General features: G+C 33.7%; 1 protein-coding gene across 1 annotated transcript; it reads left to right on the forward strand.

The window, feature by feature from the left end:
• Positions 1-685: 685 nt before the first annotated feature.
• LOC114338353 (uncharacterized) lies at positions 686-9,968 on the forward strand. The gene is made up of 5 exons (XM_028288946.2): positions 686-1,760; positions 4,535-4,631; positions 7,908-8,009; positions 8,420-8,575; positions 9,768-9,968. The coding sequence occupies exons 1-5, from the start codon at positions 1,189-1,191 to the stop codon at positions 9,831-9,833; spliced, it is 993 nt and encodes a 330-aa protein (XP_028144747.1). The 5' UTR covers positions 686-1,188; the 3' UTR covers positions 9,834-9,968.
• The last annotated feature ends 11,984 nt before the right edge of the window (positions 9,969-21,952 follow it).

Here is a 21,952-nt window from a genome sequence, read left to right on the forward strand (position 1 = left end):
AGCCACCCCATGAAAATATGGGAGAGAGTAATTGGTAGACGGATACGTAAAGAAACCGAAATATCCGATAATCAATTTGGCTTTATGCAGGGTAGATCAACAACAGATACAATTTTCATTATAATTTCAACAACTGATGAAAAAATACAGGAATAAAGAAACCAACGCTCATATGGTATTCATTGATCTTAAGAAAGCATATGATAGAGTTCCTCGAGAGATTCTGTGGTGGGCACTCAAAAAGAAAGAAGCTCCTGGTGAATATGTAAAGATTGTGAGAGATATGTATGAGAGAGTAACGACTAGTGTTGGGACAGGTATGGGAGAGACTGATAAATTTCATGTGAAAGTAGGATTGCACCAAGGCTCGGTGCTTAGTCCTTATTTATTCTCATTAGTTTTGGACCAGATAACAGCGAAACTACAGGGTAACATTCCATGGTGCTTAATGTATGCTGATGATGTAGTGATAATAGGAAATAATGAAAGAGACTTAAAATACAAGCTGGAACAGTGCAGACAAGCTCTGGAGGAAAAAGGTGTAAAACTTAGTAGGACAAAAACAAAGTATTTGGAATGTTCATTTAAAGATGGAGCTACTACAAATAAAATGGTGTCTTCGGATGGTAAAATGATTGTGAAAAGCAATAGTTTTAAGTACCTAGGATCGGTATTACAGAGTAATGCAGAAATAGATGGAGATGCATGCAGTAGAATTGGGGCTGGATGGATGAAGTGGAAGGTAGCGAGTGGTGTGTTGTGTGACACAAAAATTCCAATGAAGCTGAAGGGAAAATTCTATAAAACAGCCATGGAAAATAAAGAGGAACAACGAATGCATGTGGATGAAATGAGAACACTTAGATGGATGAGTGGAGTGACATAAAAGGATAAAATTAGAAATGAGTATATTATGGGAAGTGTAGGTGTGGCACCAATTGATGCCAAAATGAGACAGCATAGGTTAAGATGGTTTGGTCATGTTCAACGTCGAGAAGTTAATCACCCAATACGAAGAATAGCTGAAGTGCAGATTCCTGGAAGGAGTAGGAGAGGAAGACCAAAGAAGACCTGGGGGGAGACGATAGGGCAGGACATGTTGGTAAAGGGTTGATATGACCCAAGATAGTATTGTGTGGAGAAGTGCAATTAGGAAAGCCGACCCTGCATGGGGATAACGCAAAGAGAATGAGGAGGTGTGCTAGACTAATAATTATTTGTTTAAATTTTCAGTTTTCATTATTATATGGGAGCTTGATGAGAAATTTTGCAGTAATTCAAGGACATCTAAAGAAAATTGCAGATCTCGTTTCACTGAATACAAGACCAGCTAGTACAAACTTACTTCGTAAAATGAATCGGCTAGGACACAAATTTAAGTTATATTCTTGTTTATTCATTAGTATGTTGTTACCTTATTACACAGCAAGCTATTGGATGATTCGTAATTCCAAAACAAATATTGCATTAATTATTTTTCGACACCTTCCAGGCGCAGGCGGTCCGGCAGTACAGATAATAACATTTGCGTTTGTGATACCACACAGTGTTTTTTTTAGTTACGGTATATTATGTTTAATGTCCTACTTTTCGTGGCATTATTCATTCTTGCTAAAAAGGTTAAATGAAGAAATCATAAAATTAAGTCTTCAGAAGAACAAACATCATGACATATCAGAACAAATGCAATGTACTCATTGTCAACAAGAGGTTTTTGGAGAAATGACGTACTTTTTGAACCAATACCTAAGAATAAAAAAGTAAGTATAATTTTTCTAAAGAATATTCGCGAGAACTTTCACATCCTATCGACTTACACCTTTTTGCATGCTGCTCAGGATGACGTGACCTCAGGAAATAAGTCTACAATAGAAAAATAGGTGGAAATGCATAATTGTATTTCGTCATCATCATAAGTGGCTCGACAATCCGTTGTGGATATTGGCCTGTTCACAAAGAAGTCGCCATTCCTGTCGATTCCTGGCAACTGCGCTCCATCTTCTGGCCCTTAGAATCTTTAGGTCTTCTTCCACATCATCAATCCATCCTCTTCATGGTCGTCCTCTACTTCTTGTACGCTCTGGTTTTGAAAATGTTAATCTCTTCTTGTATTCGTGATCTAAAATCCTAGCAATGTGTCCAGCCCATCTAAATCTCTGCACCTTAAAGAATTTCACAATATCTGGATCGGTGTATAACTGATATGATTCAAAGTTGTATCTTCGACGCCATAGCCCATTTTCATTTACGGCCCAAATATCTTTCTAAGAATTTTTCTCTCAAAACTACCAAGAAGTTTTTCATCATTTTGAGATAAGGTCCACGATTCAGCCCCATATATCAAAACCGGTCTTATTAAGGTCTTGTATACAGGGTAGCGAAAGAGTATGGAAACATAGTAATTTCTCTGAAACCGATGAATATATATTTATGAAATTCTAGGATCATGAATGTAATGATGTTCTGCATTTTCTAGAGAACATTTCAAATTAATGTGACGTCAGCGTTTAGTGTATCACCGCCATCTTGATTTTTTTAAATGGCAACCTAGGTCGAGTTATATATCATAGAAAAGTTTATTTTTTTCCTCTTTTCAGCAATACCAAAAAAGTACTGTATTATTTATGAAAAACTCTATTACATTGCAATTTTATTAATTAATTGTTATTTTTCACTATTCTTGTTCACAAAAAAGTACTATATTATTTATGAAAAACTCTATTACATTGCAATTTTATTAATTCATTGTTATTTTTCACTATTCTTGGTACACCACTGATAGATAGATAATCTAAAACTAAATCCAGTAGTGAGCACTGAAAAAATGTCAAAAACCATTTTGTATACAATAAAATGTTAAGTTTGTATTAGTCATACTTGTATTTGATATCTGCACTCTTGAGTGTTTAAAAGTAATTTAAGAATAATGACAAAATTATGATATGGTGTATTACATTTGTAATACCTAAGGTACTTTTTTAGTATTGCTGAAAAGAGAAAAAAATAAGCTTTTTTTAAATGGCAACCTAGGTTGAGTGATGTATCATAGAATATAGGTAAGTGAGTAAGTGATATATCACCTAAGCCTGTTCCGCGCTTAGTTATTCATTTGGCATTGTTAAGCGGACAAAAACGGACATAGAGGATCTTCAGCGAAAAGTAAGAACACACCTCACAAAGGCACAAAAACACCATCCTCGAAGTGAAGTAGAAAGAACGAAATTACCACGGAATTTAGGAGGAAGGGGGCTTATGAGTATAGGTGAGCAATTAGATAAACAAATTGCTAATTTAAAAACTTGTTTTCAGATTCAGGCTGAGACATCTACTCTACATCGCGCTATTTGCGCAGTAGATATCACCGATCAAATTGAGGGAACCAGAAATGCGTATAAACCACCTTACAAGGGAGGAAAAAATGCGCACCTGGATGGGTAAACTTCTGCACGGGCGACATCCCAATGAGGTCAGCCAGGATTATGTCGACAATACAGCGTAGAACTATTGGTTGACATCAGGAAAGATGTTTCCGGAAACAGAAGGTTCATTACTGGGCATTCAGGATAAGGTTATATTAACCAAAATTACCTGAAATATATCGTCAAAGACCCTCAGGTCCAAAACGACAAATGCCGATATGGATATCAAGCCCAAGAAATCATTTAACACAGGGGGCTGCCAGGCATTTGCTGCAACTGAATACAAGGAACGGCATGACTCAGTAGGAAAGATCCTTTATCAAAAGATAGCTATCAAACTGTGACTTCTCCAAACGGACCATCTTCCATATTATCAATATGTTCTTGAGAGTATGCTTGAGAATGACAACTACAAGCTATACTGGGACCGCACTGTACTCACAGGCCAAACAGTGGCACACAATAAACCAGATCTCGTATTAGTTAATAAATTAATTAAACAAACAACACTCATTGACGTGGCGATTCCTAACAACAATAACCTGCGTGCTAAACACACTGAAAAGATCGCCAAGTACAGAGATCTGGAAGTTCAAATACGAAGACAATGGAGAATGCAAAGTTCCGAAACAATAACTATTATAGTCTCTACTACTGGAGTCATTCCAAGGAACCTCCTAGAAAACATAAAAAAGCAGCTGGGTCTGGATGAACATTTTGATAAGACACCTGCATACCAAGTCCCGGACAGCTTGGATATTAGTGCACCCTATGTAACCCACACCTAGGGCTCGATAACACGGAAAGAGCCCCACCAGAGCTTAATCCTTTTGATACCGTAGGTATCTGGGATGAGTCAATCAAGTTAACAAAAATAAACAGAATAAATCAATTTTGACGTTACGTATTGTCCGTTACGAATATATATAGTTACAAACTGTCGCCGTTACGAACTATCGCTGTTACGAATTGTCCATTACCATTTGTGTGATTACGAACTGTCGGTGTCTGGTCACGATAGTGGGGTAACATTTGCTATATTGACGTATAGTGACATACGTACCTATCTAATCAAACTCCTGAAATAAGTTAATGTTTACTTTTTTAATTTTAAGGTCTATTAATAGTTACACTGATTTTTCGAAATGGCGAATATTTTCATTAGTTATTGGAATAAGTGGAATACTTGGATCAGCTCTAGTATTTATCGTTGTATGTATTCGTCTTTTTTTTTATACTTTTAAGTTAATGCAATTTTTTTCTAAATTACAGATACGATTTGTTTTTTAGTATTTCTTTTGAACAATTACACATTACGTTATGCAACTTTATTACAACATCATCTATGCAGGGCAGATGTCAAAATATGGCGTTAATTTGAAGAAAGGACACATTCCTGAAATTTACACATATTAATTAGGCTATTTATTATGTATTAAAAAAGGAACTACAACGTTAACGGAGTTTTATTGTTTAATATAGTCAATGGACCTCTAAATATGAAAAAACCGCGGAGTGCTGCCATTTAAAGAGGTGCGTTTTTGAGAAAGGGGTGAATTAGTCCCTAGGCACAGGGCGAATTAGCGTGAGTTCTATGCACTTTTGGTACAAATACGTCTATAAGAAAATTGTTCCAGGTTAAATTTACTATTGAAAATTATTTAGTATATTACTATCACATTTTAAAGTGAAAAATATTTTTTTTGCAAAAATATATTCAAAAGAAAAGCAAGAAAACAACACGAAAGATAGCAATTTTGTTTTTTGCCCCATAACTTTTTCCCATGAGGATATAGGTATAGGCATTGCTTCACAGAAAAAAAACTTCCATCCTTCCTCTTTAAAATGGTGTTTGGTAGAAGTCACTATAATTTATAGCTTTCGAAGTATGATTTTTAAAACTTCGCTACTCACAGCGATTTTGACCCATTTTCTTTGTTATTTCGCAAACATTGTTCTGTAACTTTTTTCTACGCAGCTTTAGGTATATACAATGGTACATTTAGTAGGAAGAAAAGTCAATTACCTTTAAAATGGTCTATTGTAGAAGGCTGTATGACTATTTTTAAGCAATATATTATGGTTTTTGAAAATTGTATACTTTTAATGATTTTTGATATATTTTTCGATTATTTTTGAATTTCTCATTATAATTTTTTTTATTGTATGTTTAGGTATATACATTGTGCAATAAAAAGAAAGCCTATTTTCTTTACTTTAAAATGGTGTATTGTAAAAAATTCTAGGACTATTTTGAAACAAGATATGGGTTCTCAAAATGTGACACTAAGCTGGAACCATATGGAAACTTTTTTATTATTAACTTTATGAAAAAAAATTATTCTTTATAAAATTCTCTGCATAATCTAGAACGTGAGATGCAATCATCAGATATAAAATTTTATCAATAGTGTACGAGGTATGTTAAAAAATATGAATTTCGCTCAAGAGTGAAGTGCATTTATATTTCACAATATCGAAAAGTGTTATTAAGAAAAGTTATTTGAAATTAAAAATTATATTATAATATGCAACTATATTCTTCTAATTGAAAAAAATAAGAAATTTTAAAATGTTTCTCAAATTACGGATACCCTTGGATATCTTACAGATATCTTGTTTAAAAATAGTCCTAGAATGTTTTGCATTACACCATTTTAAAGTAAATTAAGTAAGCTTTTTTTATTGCACAATGTATATACCTACATGTACAAGAAAAAAAGTCATACATAATAAGAAATTTAAACAATAATCATAAAAAATATCAAAAATCATTAAAAGTATAAAATCTTGAAAAAGCTTAACTTGCTTAAAAAAAAGTCGCACAACCTTATACAATAGACTATTTTAAAGGTAATTGACTTCTATTTCTACTAAATGTACCATTACATATACCTAGAAATGCGTAGAAAAAAGTTGCAGAACAATGTTTACGAAATAATGGGGAAAATGGCCGTAAAAATGCTGTGAGCGGCGAACTTTGAAAAATTCTATTTCGGAAAATATAAATTCTAGTGACTTCTACTAAACGTCACTTTAAAGAGAAAGGACTGAAGTTATTTTTTGCTGAAGCAATACCTATACTTATATCCCTGAGGAAAAAAGTTATAAGGCAAAGACAAAATTGCTTTCTTTGGTGTATTTTTCTTGCTTTTCTTTTGAATATATTTTTCCAAAAAAAAATATTTTTGACTCTAAAATGTGAAATTTTGATAGTAAATTTAACCTGGAACAATTTTCCTGTAGTTGTACCAAAAGTGCATAGAACTCACCCTAATTCACCCTGAGCCTAGGGACTAATTCGCCCCTTTCTCAAAAACGCACCTATTTAAATGGTAGCACTCCGCGGTTTTTTTCAAACATAGAGGTCCATTGACCATATGAGACAATAAAATCCCGTTAACGTTGTAGTTCCTTTTAGCTCTCTTATTTTGAACATAATCAATAGACTAAATAGAATATAAGTGAATATTGAGGTCTTTAAAACGCGCGATTTTTCGAGCAAGTGTTTTAAACACCAGTTATCTACAAATACTTTACGCTATTTTTTGTTATTGGTACACTTTGAAACCATGTATTATTACTACAAAAAATTGAAATAAGTGCTAGTAATGTAATATGGTTGAATTTGTGATAACGTTGTTATGAAAATGAGAAAAACAAAAATTAATTTGCAATCTGTCACATAAGATTAATTGTTATTACTGGTTGTATATTGCTTAAAATTGAGTTCTAACATTGATTACTTAAATAGTAAAGCAGAATCGCGGTTAATACCGCAAAAGTCGGAAGACGCTTATAAAAAAGAATACGAGAAGTTCATTAAATGGATGGAAGAGCAAAAGGTAACAGATACAGATGAACGAGTTGTGCTTGCTTACCTTCAAAAAATGTCGGAAGAGTAGTATTAATTTGAACAGTATTTCCTCTGATTTAAAAAACAGAATATAAATATTTCAAAGAATACCCACTGTACTTTTCACATTCATTTAAAAGATTAATGCCTGGTTGCACCAACAGATCTTAAGCTCCAGCTTAGCTAAGCTCTACTTATAGGTAGGGTCTCCTTGAGTATCACTTACGTTGCACCATAATTTTCGATTCTTACTTTATTAACAATTATATCTATGATTATATTATAATATTCTTATTATAATATATTATAATTATGTTGTATTAATTTTTATCTTATTCTCGTCTTAAGCTTAAGATCTGTTGGTGCAACCGGGCATAAGATTTTCAAATATTTGAATAAAGCTTTTGAAACTTTTGTTATTATAGTAATATTTTATTTATTTGACGTTACAAGGTATGTACCAACTACTATCAGGTCAGATCAATGTTTAAAACTGTTTATGTTGCCATGGTAACTCAAAAACACGCGTGTTTTTGAAAGTTGAATTTAAATACGCTGAGGCGTACCTACTTTAAATAAGCAAAATTGGGTACCCATAAAAAAATTTATTATTTTAGATTTATTTATTTTAGGCAGTATCTACATATGAATCAATGCCCTATTACTGTAGTTTTGCAGGTGCATTTATGGGAATGTTGGTAATCGCAGAATCAGGCGAAGGGATAAGGTCAGAGGTAATAAAAAAAATCTCGTCTAACCCGCCATTATGTGATACGTGTTTCGCTCTTTCTAGCTCTTCAGACAGAACTTAGTTGAAAGACGAGGCAAAGAGAATATCCTATTCTAAAAATGGTGGTTAATACACAACCATGTAGTCATTTGAAGACTAGTGCAATCTGGATTTTTTGCAAGCAACCTATTACCTTGAGCTTAATCTGTCTCTTATCTTTAAGGTAACTAGATAGCGGCTGATAGTAATTATAAAATATCAAAGAATGCTAGTTTCTACTTTAAACAAAGTATAAAAATAATGTGTAAATAATATATGAAAAGGAGTGTTCAAGTTCTATCTGGAAAGTTATGAGTACCTAGCTAAACAAATGTCACAAAATGGCCTGTTAGAAGAGATGTTACGATTTTTCAGTGCGAAACAATTTTTTTGAGTGCTCAACAGTTAAACTGGCATGGCTGGAATAAAGAAAACCGACAGTTATTACTTATGTTTTTAATAATAACTGAAGAACCTATAGAAATTAGCTGTCACGGATTTTTTACGCAGAATCGCCAAGTGATCCTTAAGGTAAAATAAATTCAAAAAAACTTACAAAGTAAGAATAATACTACCCAATATAGTTACTAAGGTACCAAGGGTATTATAAGGATAATAACACTTGAGATAGATGGTGTGTAACCCGAGAGCCTTTGGTCCGAGGGATATACGTTAACCGAAAGCGTTATTATCCATAATACCCTTGGTGGCTTCAACGTTTAATGTCCGACTAAATATCCTTTATATGCAAAAAATTCGAATAAATTTTGAATTAATTAGTTTTTACTTAGTAGATTAACCAGCAATAGTCGTAACGTAATTATGGTAACCATAGTTTAAATTAGGTTGTTATTTGTCAACTTGACAGAATTTAATTGACACTATTATAGTTAATTAGATTACCTCAGTTGTGTGGTACCTACCAAAAAAAATAAAAGGTATGTTGTGGTGCATGACTAAAAAAGTTTGAGAACCACTGCCCTAGGGTGTTATTTTGAAAAATAACGCCCTAGGGAAATATATTATATTTAACTGACTTTGAAATCATGACATTATTTGTCAAATAATATACCAGTTGGACATTAATATAATATATGCATATTATTGGGTAGACAGCTCAAATAAAAAAATAGTAAGCTACCATTTAACATTAAAATAACATTAATAAATAATATTTATTTATTTGACGTTACGATTTCGATTTGACGTTTATTTGTGTCAGCCGAAACGAAGGATGTTGACGTCACAATTTTCGACTTTGAGGTCGGTTATCTCGAAAATGGTTCGAGATAGGTTCGTGATATCGAAATGCCGTTTTCAAATTAGGATTCAAGAGACAAAACTGCATATGAATCCATCGGTAGATCGGCTCCAAGTATTCCAGGGAAGGCAACGCAAAAATGAACGAACTAACAGATTTTGCGAATTTCTAAACGAAAACACAATTTTCGACTTTAAGGTCGGTTATCTCGAAGATGGTTCGAGATATCGAAATGACGTTTTCAGATTAGGATTCAAGAGACAAAACTGCATATGAATTAGTCGGTAGATCGGTTTCAAGTATTGCAAGGGCGGCAATGCAAAAAACGAAGAAACTAACATATTTTGCGAATTTATAATCGAAAAAAAATTTTTCGTTGATAAATTCATATTTCACAAGTTTCTAGTTCTATTTTACAATTACCACATATAATATAATATAATATAATATATCATTTTTCAGGTGATAAAAATAATACATGGATTTTTAACTTACTATAAGACTGTAAGTGCGAAGAGTAAAAACTGAGTCTTCACAGCACATTGTTTGTTGTTGATCTGGATATATTAAGCGAGATTATAAATGAGTCAACTATTAAAATTTCAAGCACCATATGGATAGTTTGTAATATTTATATAATAAATATGTAGTTTAACAATTTTAGTAATTTAATTTTTATTAATCCCTAATGCAAACTATTTTCTGCTTCATAGCATTTTACAAACCTGGTCCCATGAGATTAAATAAATTTGGCAAAGTCTAGACCGATGTAATTATTCAACCGTGATAAACACTATAATTTATGTAGTATCATATAACCCGTATTACATATATGTTTTCCTGTTGCACCAAAATTTTAAATGCAACTGACGTTCTGCAAACGTATATTTTTTAGATTTTCATTTACAAAACATTTATACTTTTATTAACAGTGATGGTAGAAGAACTCCAAGGAAACATTTTGACCTTAAGAAAATGTTCGTAAGTTTATTTTTGAAGTTATACTTCTTTACCGGCGATATGAGGGTGAATTTTTATATGTTAAAACCTATGATCCCGGCGCATGCGCATTATAACTTTGTTCTGATTGGATGTTCAAATGACATGTCAAAAATTATTCAATATGGCGGCTGTGGCACAGCTGTAGTTAGATTATTTATGGTTGTTGCGTTTTAAAATTTGTGTGAAAAGAAACAACAAACAAAATTTAGTTAATAGTTATACTGCCTTTTTAAATAGTTTTCATGTACCTATATTTTTGGACTTTTGGACTATTTTGGACAAGGAAAACTCATTCTAATTTGGTAAGTAGTTTTTATTATAATCACATTGTAATTATACATTTGGATTAGGTTGAAATACAGTAGAGCGTCGATTATCCGAACTAATAGGGGGACATAGGTGTTCGGAAAACCGATTTGTTCGGATAATCGAACTACAATATATTGATACATATTTATAGTCATACATATTTATCCACAAGTGAATAAAAGCCATATTTATATACCTACATATTTATTTATATCTTGATAATGACAACTAGCAACTAAACAAAAAAGTGCAGTCTTTGCAATAACATAATTATTTTTGGATACAATATTGAAGAAAATTGAAGATATTTTAAGCGTCAATTACTAACGCTTGCTCGGTATTCGAGTGCGGGACGCGGGAGTCGATAGTTCGAATAAGCGGTAGTTCGGTTGATCGACGTTCGGCTAATCGACGCTCTACTGTACATTTATTTTCTCAAGAATGGGGATTTTAGAGAGAATTCCCAAATTAGGTCCGATTTTTATTTTTAAATTATGATTTTTTGGCGTAGATTTATTTATCTAGTAGGTATGTAATGCTTTGATTTACATACTTAACTTGATTACCAACAAAAGTTCTACCAATCCTCATCTAATATATTGTTTTCTTGCTGTTTTGTTATATTTTAATATTTTCTTCCACAAAATTTAAACTACATAATTTAATTATATTCAAAACAACTGTCAAACAGTAAAACGTTCAGTTACCCTATTTTTCCACATGACAAATAATGTGGAATTGGACGAGTGAGTCTAGGCTTCGATTACGAATCAAAGCGCCCCGAAATTCACGGGTTCAATTCCCAAAGCAAGTTTTTATTTTTTTATTTTTTTATGCATTTTATGATTGTAAGTATATTTGTTATATAATTTTTTTTTTCAGAAAATGCGTATTTAAAATTTTTGCCAACAATTATTATTGTTCAGAAATCATTTTTTCTTTGTGGCATTTTTCAATGTGTTTGTGTGCGTTTTATTCTTTTATTTTTTTAAATTTTTGGTATTGTCTTAAAAATCACATAATATGTAGTAGAAGTATAACTTCTTACGTGCGTACAAAGTACACACACATTCTTTTTTCTCCAAGATATCGATATTTTAAGAGCGCGCTCTGAGGCTCAAGATCGGCTAGCAGCTTTAAAATGAGCTTTTTATGAAAAATAACTTTTTTCGTAAAATTAATAATAAAATAGATTCCCATATGGTCCCAACTTACGCAGACACACTGTGTATAATATATAATATATTTTTTTAAAATAAAAAGGAAAAGATTATTCTCATTGGCTGTATACCATAAAAAAACTTACTAAGTAAAACTTCACTTGTAGGTAGATGGTATATAAATTTATTAAAAAATTTTGATCTAAAAAGATCCAAATTGGATTGAAGTGGGTACATCACTAGTACAAGAAACACAAACGTTTTCGGACCAATCAGTCCATCATCAGGTTGAAAACTTTAGGTCCAAAGTAGTTGGAACTAGCTACATAGTTAGGTCGAAAGACCTTAGTAAAACAAAAATTAGGCCATTTCGGCTACAACAATGTCGACAATAAGTAAATGTTAAAAGAATATAAAAATTTTTAATGAGACTGTAAGGGAGTTTTCATCTTGGCTTGGAAGCCAAGACTCATTAACAAATTTTATATTCTTTTAACATCGACTTATTGTCGACATTGTTGTAGCCGAAATGGCCTAATTTTTGCTTTACTAAGGTCTTTCGACCTAACTATTAACTATGTAGCTAGTTCCAACTAATTTGGATCTAAAGTTTTCAACCTGTTGATGGACTGATTGGTCCGAAAACGTTTGTGTTTCTTGTACTAGTGATATACCCACTTCAATCCAATTTGGATCTTTTTAGATAAAATTTTTTTAATCAATTTATAAACCATCTGCCTACAAGTGAAGTTTTACTTCCTTAGTAAGTTTTTTATATATTTTTTTCTTTTAGACTATTGTAATGATCAACATTGTACACGTGAAAAAGTCTTTACTCTTAAAGGGAACCAAACGTATTGCATTTAAAATACAATTTTGAGAGGATTCGTTTATACTTCAAAAGAAAAAAGGCCATTATAGGTATTTCTTTTGATGTTTTTTTTTGTAATACTCTTTTGAAAATCATAATTTCAGATTATGTGCCAGTTGCTTTATATATTTTTCAGGTATTACGGAAATATTCTGTGCTCCAACTAGACATATTCATTTTGGCGAAATAAATGGAATAAAAACAATACAATTTCAGTATACATATAGCCCGATTAAAGAACAATCTGACCCCAAAAAAAATAAAGGAAGGATGAAAATTTGGGAATAGGTAGTTGTAATTGTCTATTATTATATAAGAAAAAGTTTACAATTCTACATCGCCCCCCCCCCATTTACCAAAAATGGAGGGGAATACCCCCTCTCGAAGGTGAAAAATATACATTCAAAATAAGTCCGAAATTGGATAAAATGACTAATTCTAAACAACTTTTGTTCTATACAGTTTTTTCATTAAGTCAATACTTTTCGAGTTATTTGCAAGTGGATATGTTCATTTTTAACAGAAAAAACATGTTTTTAGACGGTTTTTCAGAAATAACTCAAATAGTAAGTATTTGAGCGAAAAAAATATTCTTAGTAAAAATATACCTTATAAAAAAACTGAAAAAAATGGTGTATGCTTGAGGTCTGTAGACCCAGTAGAAGCAGAGTTGTAGCTAATGAAAAGTAGGTTCTTCTTCATCAAATTCCAAATCGAATATTTGAATGTGAAATAACCCAAAAACGGAGCACTTTTCGGGGAAAATTCATTTTAACTTTTTAAAGTGTTTAAAAAAAGGTTTATTTTTGTTTTTTAAAAAAACTTTTAGCATTAAAGGTAAGTGAGTTACGCTCAAAATATTTTTGGTCCCTTTTATTTTTTGGTAGAAATATCGCGAAAATCACCCCTAATTAGCATCACAAATAAATTTTATCATTATCACTTCACAAGTTACTTTGCTTATGTATTTTTTATATGAACTGTAAGTTTCATCGGTTCAAAGTACTTATTTTTGAAAAAGCTGTAGTTAAAATTGCTTGAACGAGTAACTAATCACGAGTTTAGGTAAATTTTGAACAGCCATAGTATAACCAATTTTGGTCTAACAAGAAAACAAAAAAGCACAAATATTCAGAAAAGCAAAACGTACATTTTATTACTCTTTAAGATTTTTGATATTTCTTATAATTTTTAAGTTAATTTCATGAACAATTCCATTTTTTTTCCAAATTAAAAAGAATGTTTTATTTTAAACCCAATTCTTTTCAAAAATGAGCACTTTGAACCAATGAAACTTATAGATAATATAAAAAATACATAAGTAAAGTAACTTGTGAAATGGTAATGATTAACTTTATTTTGGGAAGCTAATTAGGGGGTGATTTTCGTGATTTTTGTACCAAAAAATGAAAAGAACCAACAATATTTTGAGCGTAACTCACTTATTTTTAATATCAGAAGTTTTTTTAAAAAACAAAAATAAACCTTTTTTTAAACCTTTAAAAAATGTTGTAATGAATTTTCCCCGAAAAGTGCTCTGTTTTTTTGGTTATTTCACATTGAAATATTCCATTTGGAATTTGACGAAGAAGAACCTACTTTTCATTAGCTACAACTCTGCTTCTGCTGGGTCTGCAGACCTCAAGTGTACTCCATTTTTTTCAATTTTTTATAAGCTATATTTTTACTAAGAATATTTTTTTGAGTTATCTGCGAAGAACCGTTCCAAAACATGTGTTTTTTTCGTTAAAAATGAATATATTCACTCGTAAATAACTCGAAAAGTATTGACTTAGTGAAAAATCTCTATAGAAAAAAGTTGCTTAGAATTAGTCATTTTATCCAATTCCGGACTTCTTTTGAAATTTAACTTAAATTTTTTCACTCCCGAGAAAATATTTTTCACCCCGTATTTTCCAATTTTTGTAAAATGGAAGGGATGTAGAATTGTAAACTTTTTCTTATATAATAATAGACAACTTCAACTACCTATTCCCAAATTTTCATCCTTCCTTTATTTTTTTGGAGGTTTTCGTAAAATTTTGTGTTCCCTGATCGTGCTAATAGTCTAATCTAAGTAACAATCAAAAGGAGATTAAGGTTCAAAACAGACGGGACTACTCTGCAGCGCTACACTGTGGATCCACAAAGTGGCTGAAACAGGCGATTTTTTGTAGCCCCAATGATTTTGTAATGGACGCCATAGTGGCGATGATCGGCCACCGTGATTGCCCACAGTGGCCAGCCACAGTCGCTCGTCTGGGGTGGAACGTCCACTCCACAAAAGAACCCACGGCCAATCATCGGAAATTACTTTTGTGGATCCACAGAGTAGGGATGGCGGTTTTTGACAAAACACCGGTTTTCGGTTATACCGGTTTATTTTGCTTACGGTTTAACCTGGCGGTTATAACCGGCCAAAAAAACGGTTTTTGGAAAAACCGGTTTTCGGTTTTTTTAATCCAATAGGTTACAAAGTTACATTTACAATAAACTTTAGTTTGCGATACTCCATTCGACTTGATATCAATATGATCAAAATTAGTACTATCGAAATAACATGTATTACTTGTAACACGTTTGTATATTTGTAGAATAGGTACATTTTAACTCATTTAATACTTCCTGTATGAGTGTATCGTTTTGAAAACGTAGCGAAATTCTTGGAGATTCGTATTCGTAATCAGTAATTCGATATTCGTAGTCAGAGCATTATTTTTGGTAATCAGAAAAAGGCATTCACTCACTTTCAATGTCAAGAGTTAAGTGTGAAAAATAGATGATGTTTGCGTCTAATTCAACCAGATCACTTCTTATGTAAATATTATGATTACAAATACCTTTTCAAGGAAATATTATAATAAAATAATTGTTTCTGGCTGATGTGAGATTGCACTTTCAGTTTGCTTCTGTATTTTATAAAATAAAATAAAATTTGAATTATGGTTTTGTTTGGAATAATTACTTGAGAATAATAATTATGATTGGGATCCAAAATAATACCTAACCTAATCCTAATCACCGTAAAACCTAATAACCAGCTTTTTTACTTTAAAAAGAAAAAACCGGTTATAACTGGGACAAAAAACAACCGGTGAAACCGGTTATTGCGAAGCAAAAAACCGGTTTTAGGTTTAAACCGGTAGGTTTTTCCCATCCCTACCACAGAGTGGCTGAAACAGGCGATTTTCTAGCGCCGGCGACTACGCTGCGAAGTGGATCGTTTTGAAGGGTGCGGCGTTTAATGTAATGTGTGAGAAAAAACAGTAAGTTTGTTCAAATGATTAAAAACTTGCCGACTAATTTTTTTTTAAGTGTGTTCGTCAAAATCAGTGTTTGTAATGTCCATAGTTTTATACACTCAACGGCACAAAATTCCGCCACCCAAAATTTTTGATTAAGTTTGACAATTTATAACTTTATTATTTGTGCTCCGATTTTCAAGATTCTTGCACCAGTTTATAGGTACTTGTATTGATTGGTATTATTCCGGTAACACAAAAAAATTGCTTGCACGGTATTATACAGGGGTGAAAGGAAGCGTTGTATTTCCTCCTAATTTTAAACAATTCTGTGGAAACATGGAAGAGCTGATTTTGTTTCATAGTCCTGTCATATTATCCCGGAAGCATCACTAAAATTTTGATTTTTGAATTATCCGAATATCTCTTTTCTTGTAAGAGCTGTACCATTTTTTGTAAATAAAAACACTGATGGACTCATAAAATAGAGGTTGGATCGATAAGATTAGAATGACCCGCATGCAGCCCAGATCTCAATCGTATTGAGCATTTATGGGATGAATTAAAAAAGCTATTCGCCGTCATCCTAGGCATCCAGAAAATTTGATACAATTATGGCCCTGGTAGAGGAATATCATGCTATTCCCCAGGCAAGGTTATTCGATGTCAAACAGACTGCGAGCAGTCGTTACTGTAACAGGTGGACATATCCGCTATTGAATTGTTTTGTTTTGTTGTTAATTTTGTTTTGTTTTGGTAATTTTAGTGACTTTGATATTTTTAATTAAATAAACCTTCAAAGCAGTGTTTTTATTGCAGCTCTTACAAAAAAAGAGATATTTGAATAATTCAAAAAAAAACCTTAGTAATACCTTCAAGATAATACAAAAGGAGTATGAAACAAAATCAGCCTTCCAATTTTTCCACCGAATTTTTTAAAGTTAGGAGAAAATACAACGCTTCCATTCACCCCCGTATAATGCCATCTAAGCAAAATATTTTTATTACCGGAATAATAACAGACGACATCAATACATGTACCTACAAATTGATGCAAGAATCTTGAAAATCGGAGTATAAATATGAAAGTTATAGATTGTCAAACTTAATCAAAAATTTTGGGTGGCGGAATTTTGTGCCGGTGAGTGTATATTTTATAAAATTTCAACGCTTTTGAAAAAATACCAATAAACTCCATAAATGTAATTAAGAAGAACCAGACAAAAACAGCTATATCACAGAAAGAAGTACATAAAAAATCAACCAGTACATCTGGTATCCTACAGGCGTAAAATAGTTTGATACAACCTGTCAACTGAGTGAAAGAGGCCCTTAAGGAGATGATGAGATTGAATATATCTAAACATTTACTACAACCAAATGTAAGAAAGAAGAATGTATGACGGAGGAAATTCTAGAGTTGATGAATAAAAGAAGAAAAAACAAAACCATTAATAAGGCCCGCTATAAACAACTTTAAAACCAAATAAGAAGAACAATTAGGGAGGCTAAAGAAACCTACTTCTCTGAAAAATGTAAAGAGATAGAAGAACTGCAAAACACATATAACAACTTCAACCTACATAAAAAAGTCAAAGAACTAGCCGGAATAGGAAATCGAAGAACCTCAAATATACTGCTCGACAAAAATGGAAATATTATAATGGAGACAGAACGAAAACTAAGACGATGGAACGAGTACGTCGAGGAACTATTTCATGACCAAAGAGAACCTAGTACATCCGTAGATATCCAAACGGGAGATGTAGGCCCCAGGCCCAGAGATAACCAAATCAGAGGTTAGTCAGGCAATAAACTCTATGAAAACCAATAAATCTGCTGGTTCAGATGAATTGCCTAGCGAGCTGATAAAGTTGGTCAACGAGAAAAACCTGGACATAATATTAGAACTGTTCAACGCTATCTATACTACAGGAATCATCCCTAGAGAAATGTTGACATCAGCATTTGTGTGTTTTCCAAAGAAAGTGAATGCCAAAGAATGCAGTGACTACCGAACCATAAGCTTAATGTCACATACCTTGAAAATTATATTGAAAATTATCCACGCCAGAATACACTCTAAACTGGAGCTGGATATTAGTGACACTCAATATGGGTTTCGCAATGGTGTGGGTACCAGAGAGGCATTATTCTCCTTCAATGTGCTGACACAGAGATGTTTGGATGTTAACCATCCTCTTTAAGTATGTTTTATAGACTACAATAAAGCGTTTGATAAAGTAAAACATGATCGACTCATGGAAATCCTAAAAAATAAAAACCTAGATGAAAGAGATTTAAGAATAACAACACACCTCTATTACAATCAGCGAGCAATAGTAAGAATTGAAAAGGAATACAGAAATAAAAGTCAGAATCGAAAAAGCACGTTCTAATTTTATAAAAATGAAAAAGGTCCTATGTAGCAAAGATTTAACATTAGCTCTTAAAGTACGCCTAACAAAATGTTACGTCTACAGTGTACTATGGAATAGGTGAACGTAATTCAAGGGGAGACCGCCTTATCCAGTTCTGCGTTGACAATGACTTGACAATAATGAACTCTATGTATAGGCACCACCCCAGAAGATTGTACACTTGGATCTCACCTGGCGGACGACACCGAAATCAAATCGATTACATAATGATTAAACATCGCTGGAAAACATCTATTAGCCAATGTAAAACACGACCTAGCGCTGACTGCGGCTCTGACCACCAACTTCTTTTTGCAACGCTAAAGCAAAAATTCAAGGCATGTGCTAGGATCCGAAACAAGAGGATATCAAAAATAAAAGATACACAACAATTTAAAAGCCACTGTAATGAAAGATTCGAAAATATTTTACCAACTATCGCCACTCATGATTCCGAAAAGATTTGGTTATCTTTTAAAAATACCTTGATACAGACCTTGGCTGACTGCGAGGCACAGTCTAATGCCGTCTCAACCGGACCAAAAAAAGTGTGGATGTCTGCAGATACTTTTGACCTCGTTGAAGAACGTAGAAAACTTAAAATTGCTGGAATCGAGAACCCTCTCAGGAATTCCCAGTACCGACAGCTATCTAGAGCTATTCAGGCTACTTGTAGACGAGACAAAAATAAGCATATAGAGAAAATCTGCAGAGAAATTCAACTACATGCCGACACAAATAACACCAAAGAACTCTTTGATAAAGTCAGACTACTCACACGTAAATTCAAACAGAAATCTTGGTCTATCAAAGATGATGAAGGTAATGTACAGACGGATTTGGACAAGGTTATTGATGTTTGGAGGGCGTATTGTAAGTCTTTATACGCCAATACGGACCAGATGTCAGCGGACACCCCGTTTGTACCTGACTGCCAGACCTCCAATTTCCATTCTCCTTCAACAGAGACACACCACACTAGTTTTGAATCTGAACCTGACATACTTTTTTCCGAGGTGGAATTCGCTTTAAAAAGACTTAAGTTAAACAAAGCAGCAGGATATGATCTCATTACTGCAGACGTCTTGAAGCATCTTCCGGAATGTGTAGTGAAAATATTACATCGATTGTGTAATGAAATATGGCACACAGGCGTTTGGCCTGAGGATTGGAGAAAGACCATAATCATACCTCTTCATAAGAAAGGTTCAACAAATAATTGTAACAACTACAGGCTATTAGCTCTAATATCACACGCCAGTAAGGTGATCCTCTACATACTGCAACGGCGTCTAGAAAACTTCATAAGTTGGCAAATAGCACCTGAGCAGGCTGGATTTGTAAAGGGCAGAGGTACTAGAGAACAAATCCTTAATGTAAGAAACATCATAGAAAAAGCCAGAGAATACCAGATCCCGATATTTATATGTTTCGTCGATTATACAAAGGCCTTTGATAATGTTAGATGGGACAAACTATGGAACATATTGACGACAATGGGTGTACCTAAACACTTGACTCACCTTATTAGCAAACTGTACCAAGATAACCTGGCATATATTCGAATGGACGGATACCTGTCTGACAAATGCACTTTGGAGAAGGGAGTACGCCAAGGATGCGTTTTATCTCCCTTATTATTTAACATCTATTCGGAGTTCATAATGCGCAGAGTCTTGGATGGTTGGGAGGGAGGAGTAAACCTAGGTGGTGTTAAGATATCTAACTTGCGTTTCGCAGACGACACTACGCTTCTAGCCTCTACTCCAGAAGAAATTATTGAATTATTAAAAAAACTCGAGGAAGAAAGTGCTAAATTTGGACTCATGGTTAACTACAACAAAACCAAAATCATGGTTATTGATCGCCAACAACAGTTTCCTGAAACCCAAACTATTGCGGGATGCGAGGTAGTCTCATCTATGATATATCTTGGAGCTCTAGTTAACAACACAGGTAGTTGTGAACCCGAAATTAGAAGACGCATTCAACTAGCAAGAGCAGCAATGAGTGAACTAAACGGGGTCTGGCGTGATCGTCACATTACTATGACAAACAAAAAGAGACTCGTTTCAACTCTGGTCTTTTCCATATTTTACTATGCATGCGAGACATGGACAGTCAAAGAATCAGATAGACGACGTATAGACGCCTTTGAAATGTGGACATGGAGACGCCTGCTTCGAATTCCATGGACGGCTCGCCGTACAAATGTCTCGTTTCTGGATGAAATTAAACCGGATCAGCGTCTCTCCAGTATCGTTTACTCTAGAATTTTAAAGTCCTTTAGTCATATCCATCGGAGTGATCACAAAATGGAGCGGTTGGTGGTCCAAGGAAGGCCTCAGACTCAACGCCAACGCGGAAGATCTCCACAGCGATGGGCGGACATTACTAAAAAGCTTCTCAACAAACAGTATACTGAGGCAATACATATAACTGATGACCGCGACCAGTGGAGAAATATTATCAATCAAACTGTCCGAGCTGCTGAAGCCCAATTATGAACCACAACACATCTACTAAGATGTTAATGACTATGATGATGATGACAGTGTACTATATTATGGAGTGGAATCATGGACCTTAAATGTAGAGACAATGAGACGACTTAACGCCTTTGAAATGTGGACCTATAGAAGAATTATGAGAGTTTCCTGTGTAGATAGAGTTACGAACAATGAAATACTGAGAAGAATAGGTAAAGAGAAGGAAGTTGAACTTACAATTAAAGAAAGAAAGCTACATTATCTCGGACATGTGATGCGGGGCGAGAAGTATTGCATCCTACGACTCATAATGCAAGGAAAGATAGATGGCAAACGAAGCATCGGAAGAAGACAAATTTCATGGCTGAAGAATCTGAGAGAATGGTTTGGATGTAGCTCAAAACAACTATTTAGAGCTACTTCCTCAAAAATAAAAATAGCTATGATGATTGCCAACCTCCGTAGCGGAGATGGCACCTGAAGAAGAAGAAGAAGAAACATGTTAGCTTGCAACCCTCTTTTAACTGATATCTTATCGTTTTGTTTTCAACAAAAAACAATACATAAAACCTTTTTCGGCCTAGGATGGGACCCCACTATTTAACAACAATAAACAAACAAGATTGTGAGTATTTGTTTTATTCAGTTCAAATGCCAATGTATAATAAAATGTAAATATAAATAGAGAAAACATTGCTTACAGGATTTATTCTTTTCGATAGGCCTTCCTACTTTAAAATCAGAAACAAATAATTCAAAGATGACGTCCCACGCTTTTCCTTTTAATGCCCTATAAATCTGTCCTTGGGTTCCTGTATCTCATATAGCCGGTCTGTTTTGCACTTCAATCAAAAACCGTTCTGAATCGAAATTCATTTAGCTGTTCACCCTATAAACTCTCGCAAACATCTGCGGCAGCTACAAAAGTGGTCCGTCTGAATGGGTTTTGCCACTAGTGGACGCCACTAGCAGTGAGGCTTGGCGACTGTGGCTGGCCACAGTCGCTCGTCTGGGGTGCAACGTCCACTTCACATAAAAACCCACGGTAAATCATCGGAAGCTGCGTTGTGGATCCACAGAGTAGAGCTGCAGAGTGGTCCGTCTGGTTTGGCCCTTAGAGTATAACCATGGCGAGTAAGCTCTCTTTACTTACA

This window comes from Diabrotica virgifera, chromosome 6, assembly GCF_917563875.1.
Source record: "Diabrotica virgifera virgifera chromosome 6, PGI_DIABVI_V3a".
In the NCBI taxonomy this organism is placed as follows: domain Eukaryota; kingdom Metazoa; phylum Arthropoda; class Insecta; order Coleoptera; family Chrysomelidae; genus Diabrotica; species Diabrotica virgifera.

What these genes read in the sequence shown, in the direction of transcription:
- LOC114338353 (XM_028288946.2), top strand. Translation starts at nt 1,189, where the DNA reads ATGAGGAGGTGTGCTAGACTAATAATTATTTGTTTAAATTTTCAGTTT. An exon ending in CAGCTCTAGTATTTATCGTT is followed by an intron (nt 4,632 to 7,907) that starts GTATGTATTCGT and finishes TATTTATTTTAG; the next exon opens with GCAGTATCTACATATGAATC. An exon ending in GCGAAGGGATAAGGTCAGAG is followed by an intron (nt 8,010 to 8,419) that starts GTAATAAAAAAA and finishes ACGATTTTTCAG; the next exon opens with TGCGAAACAATTTTTTTGAG.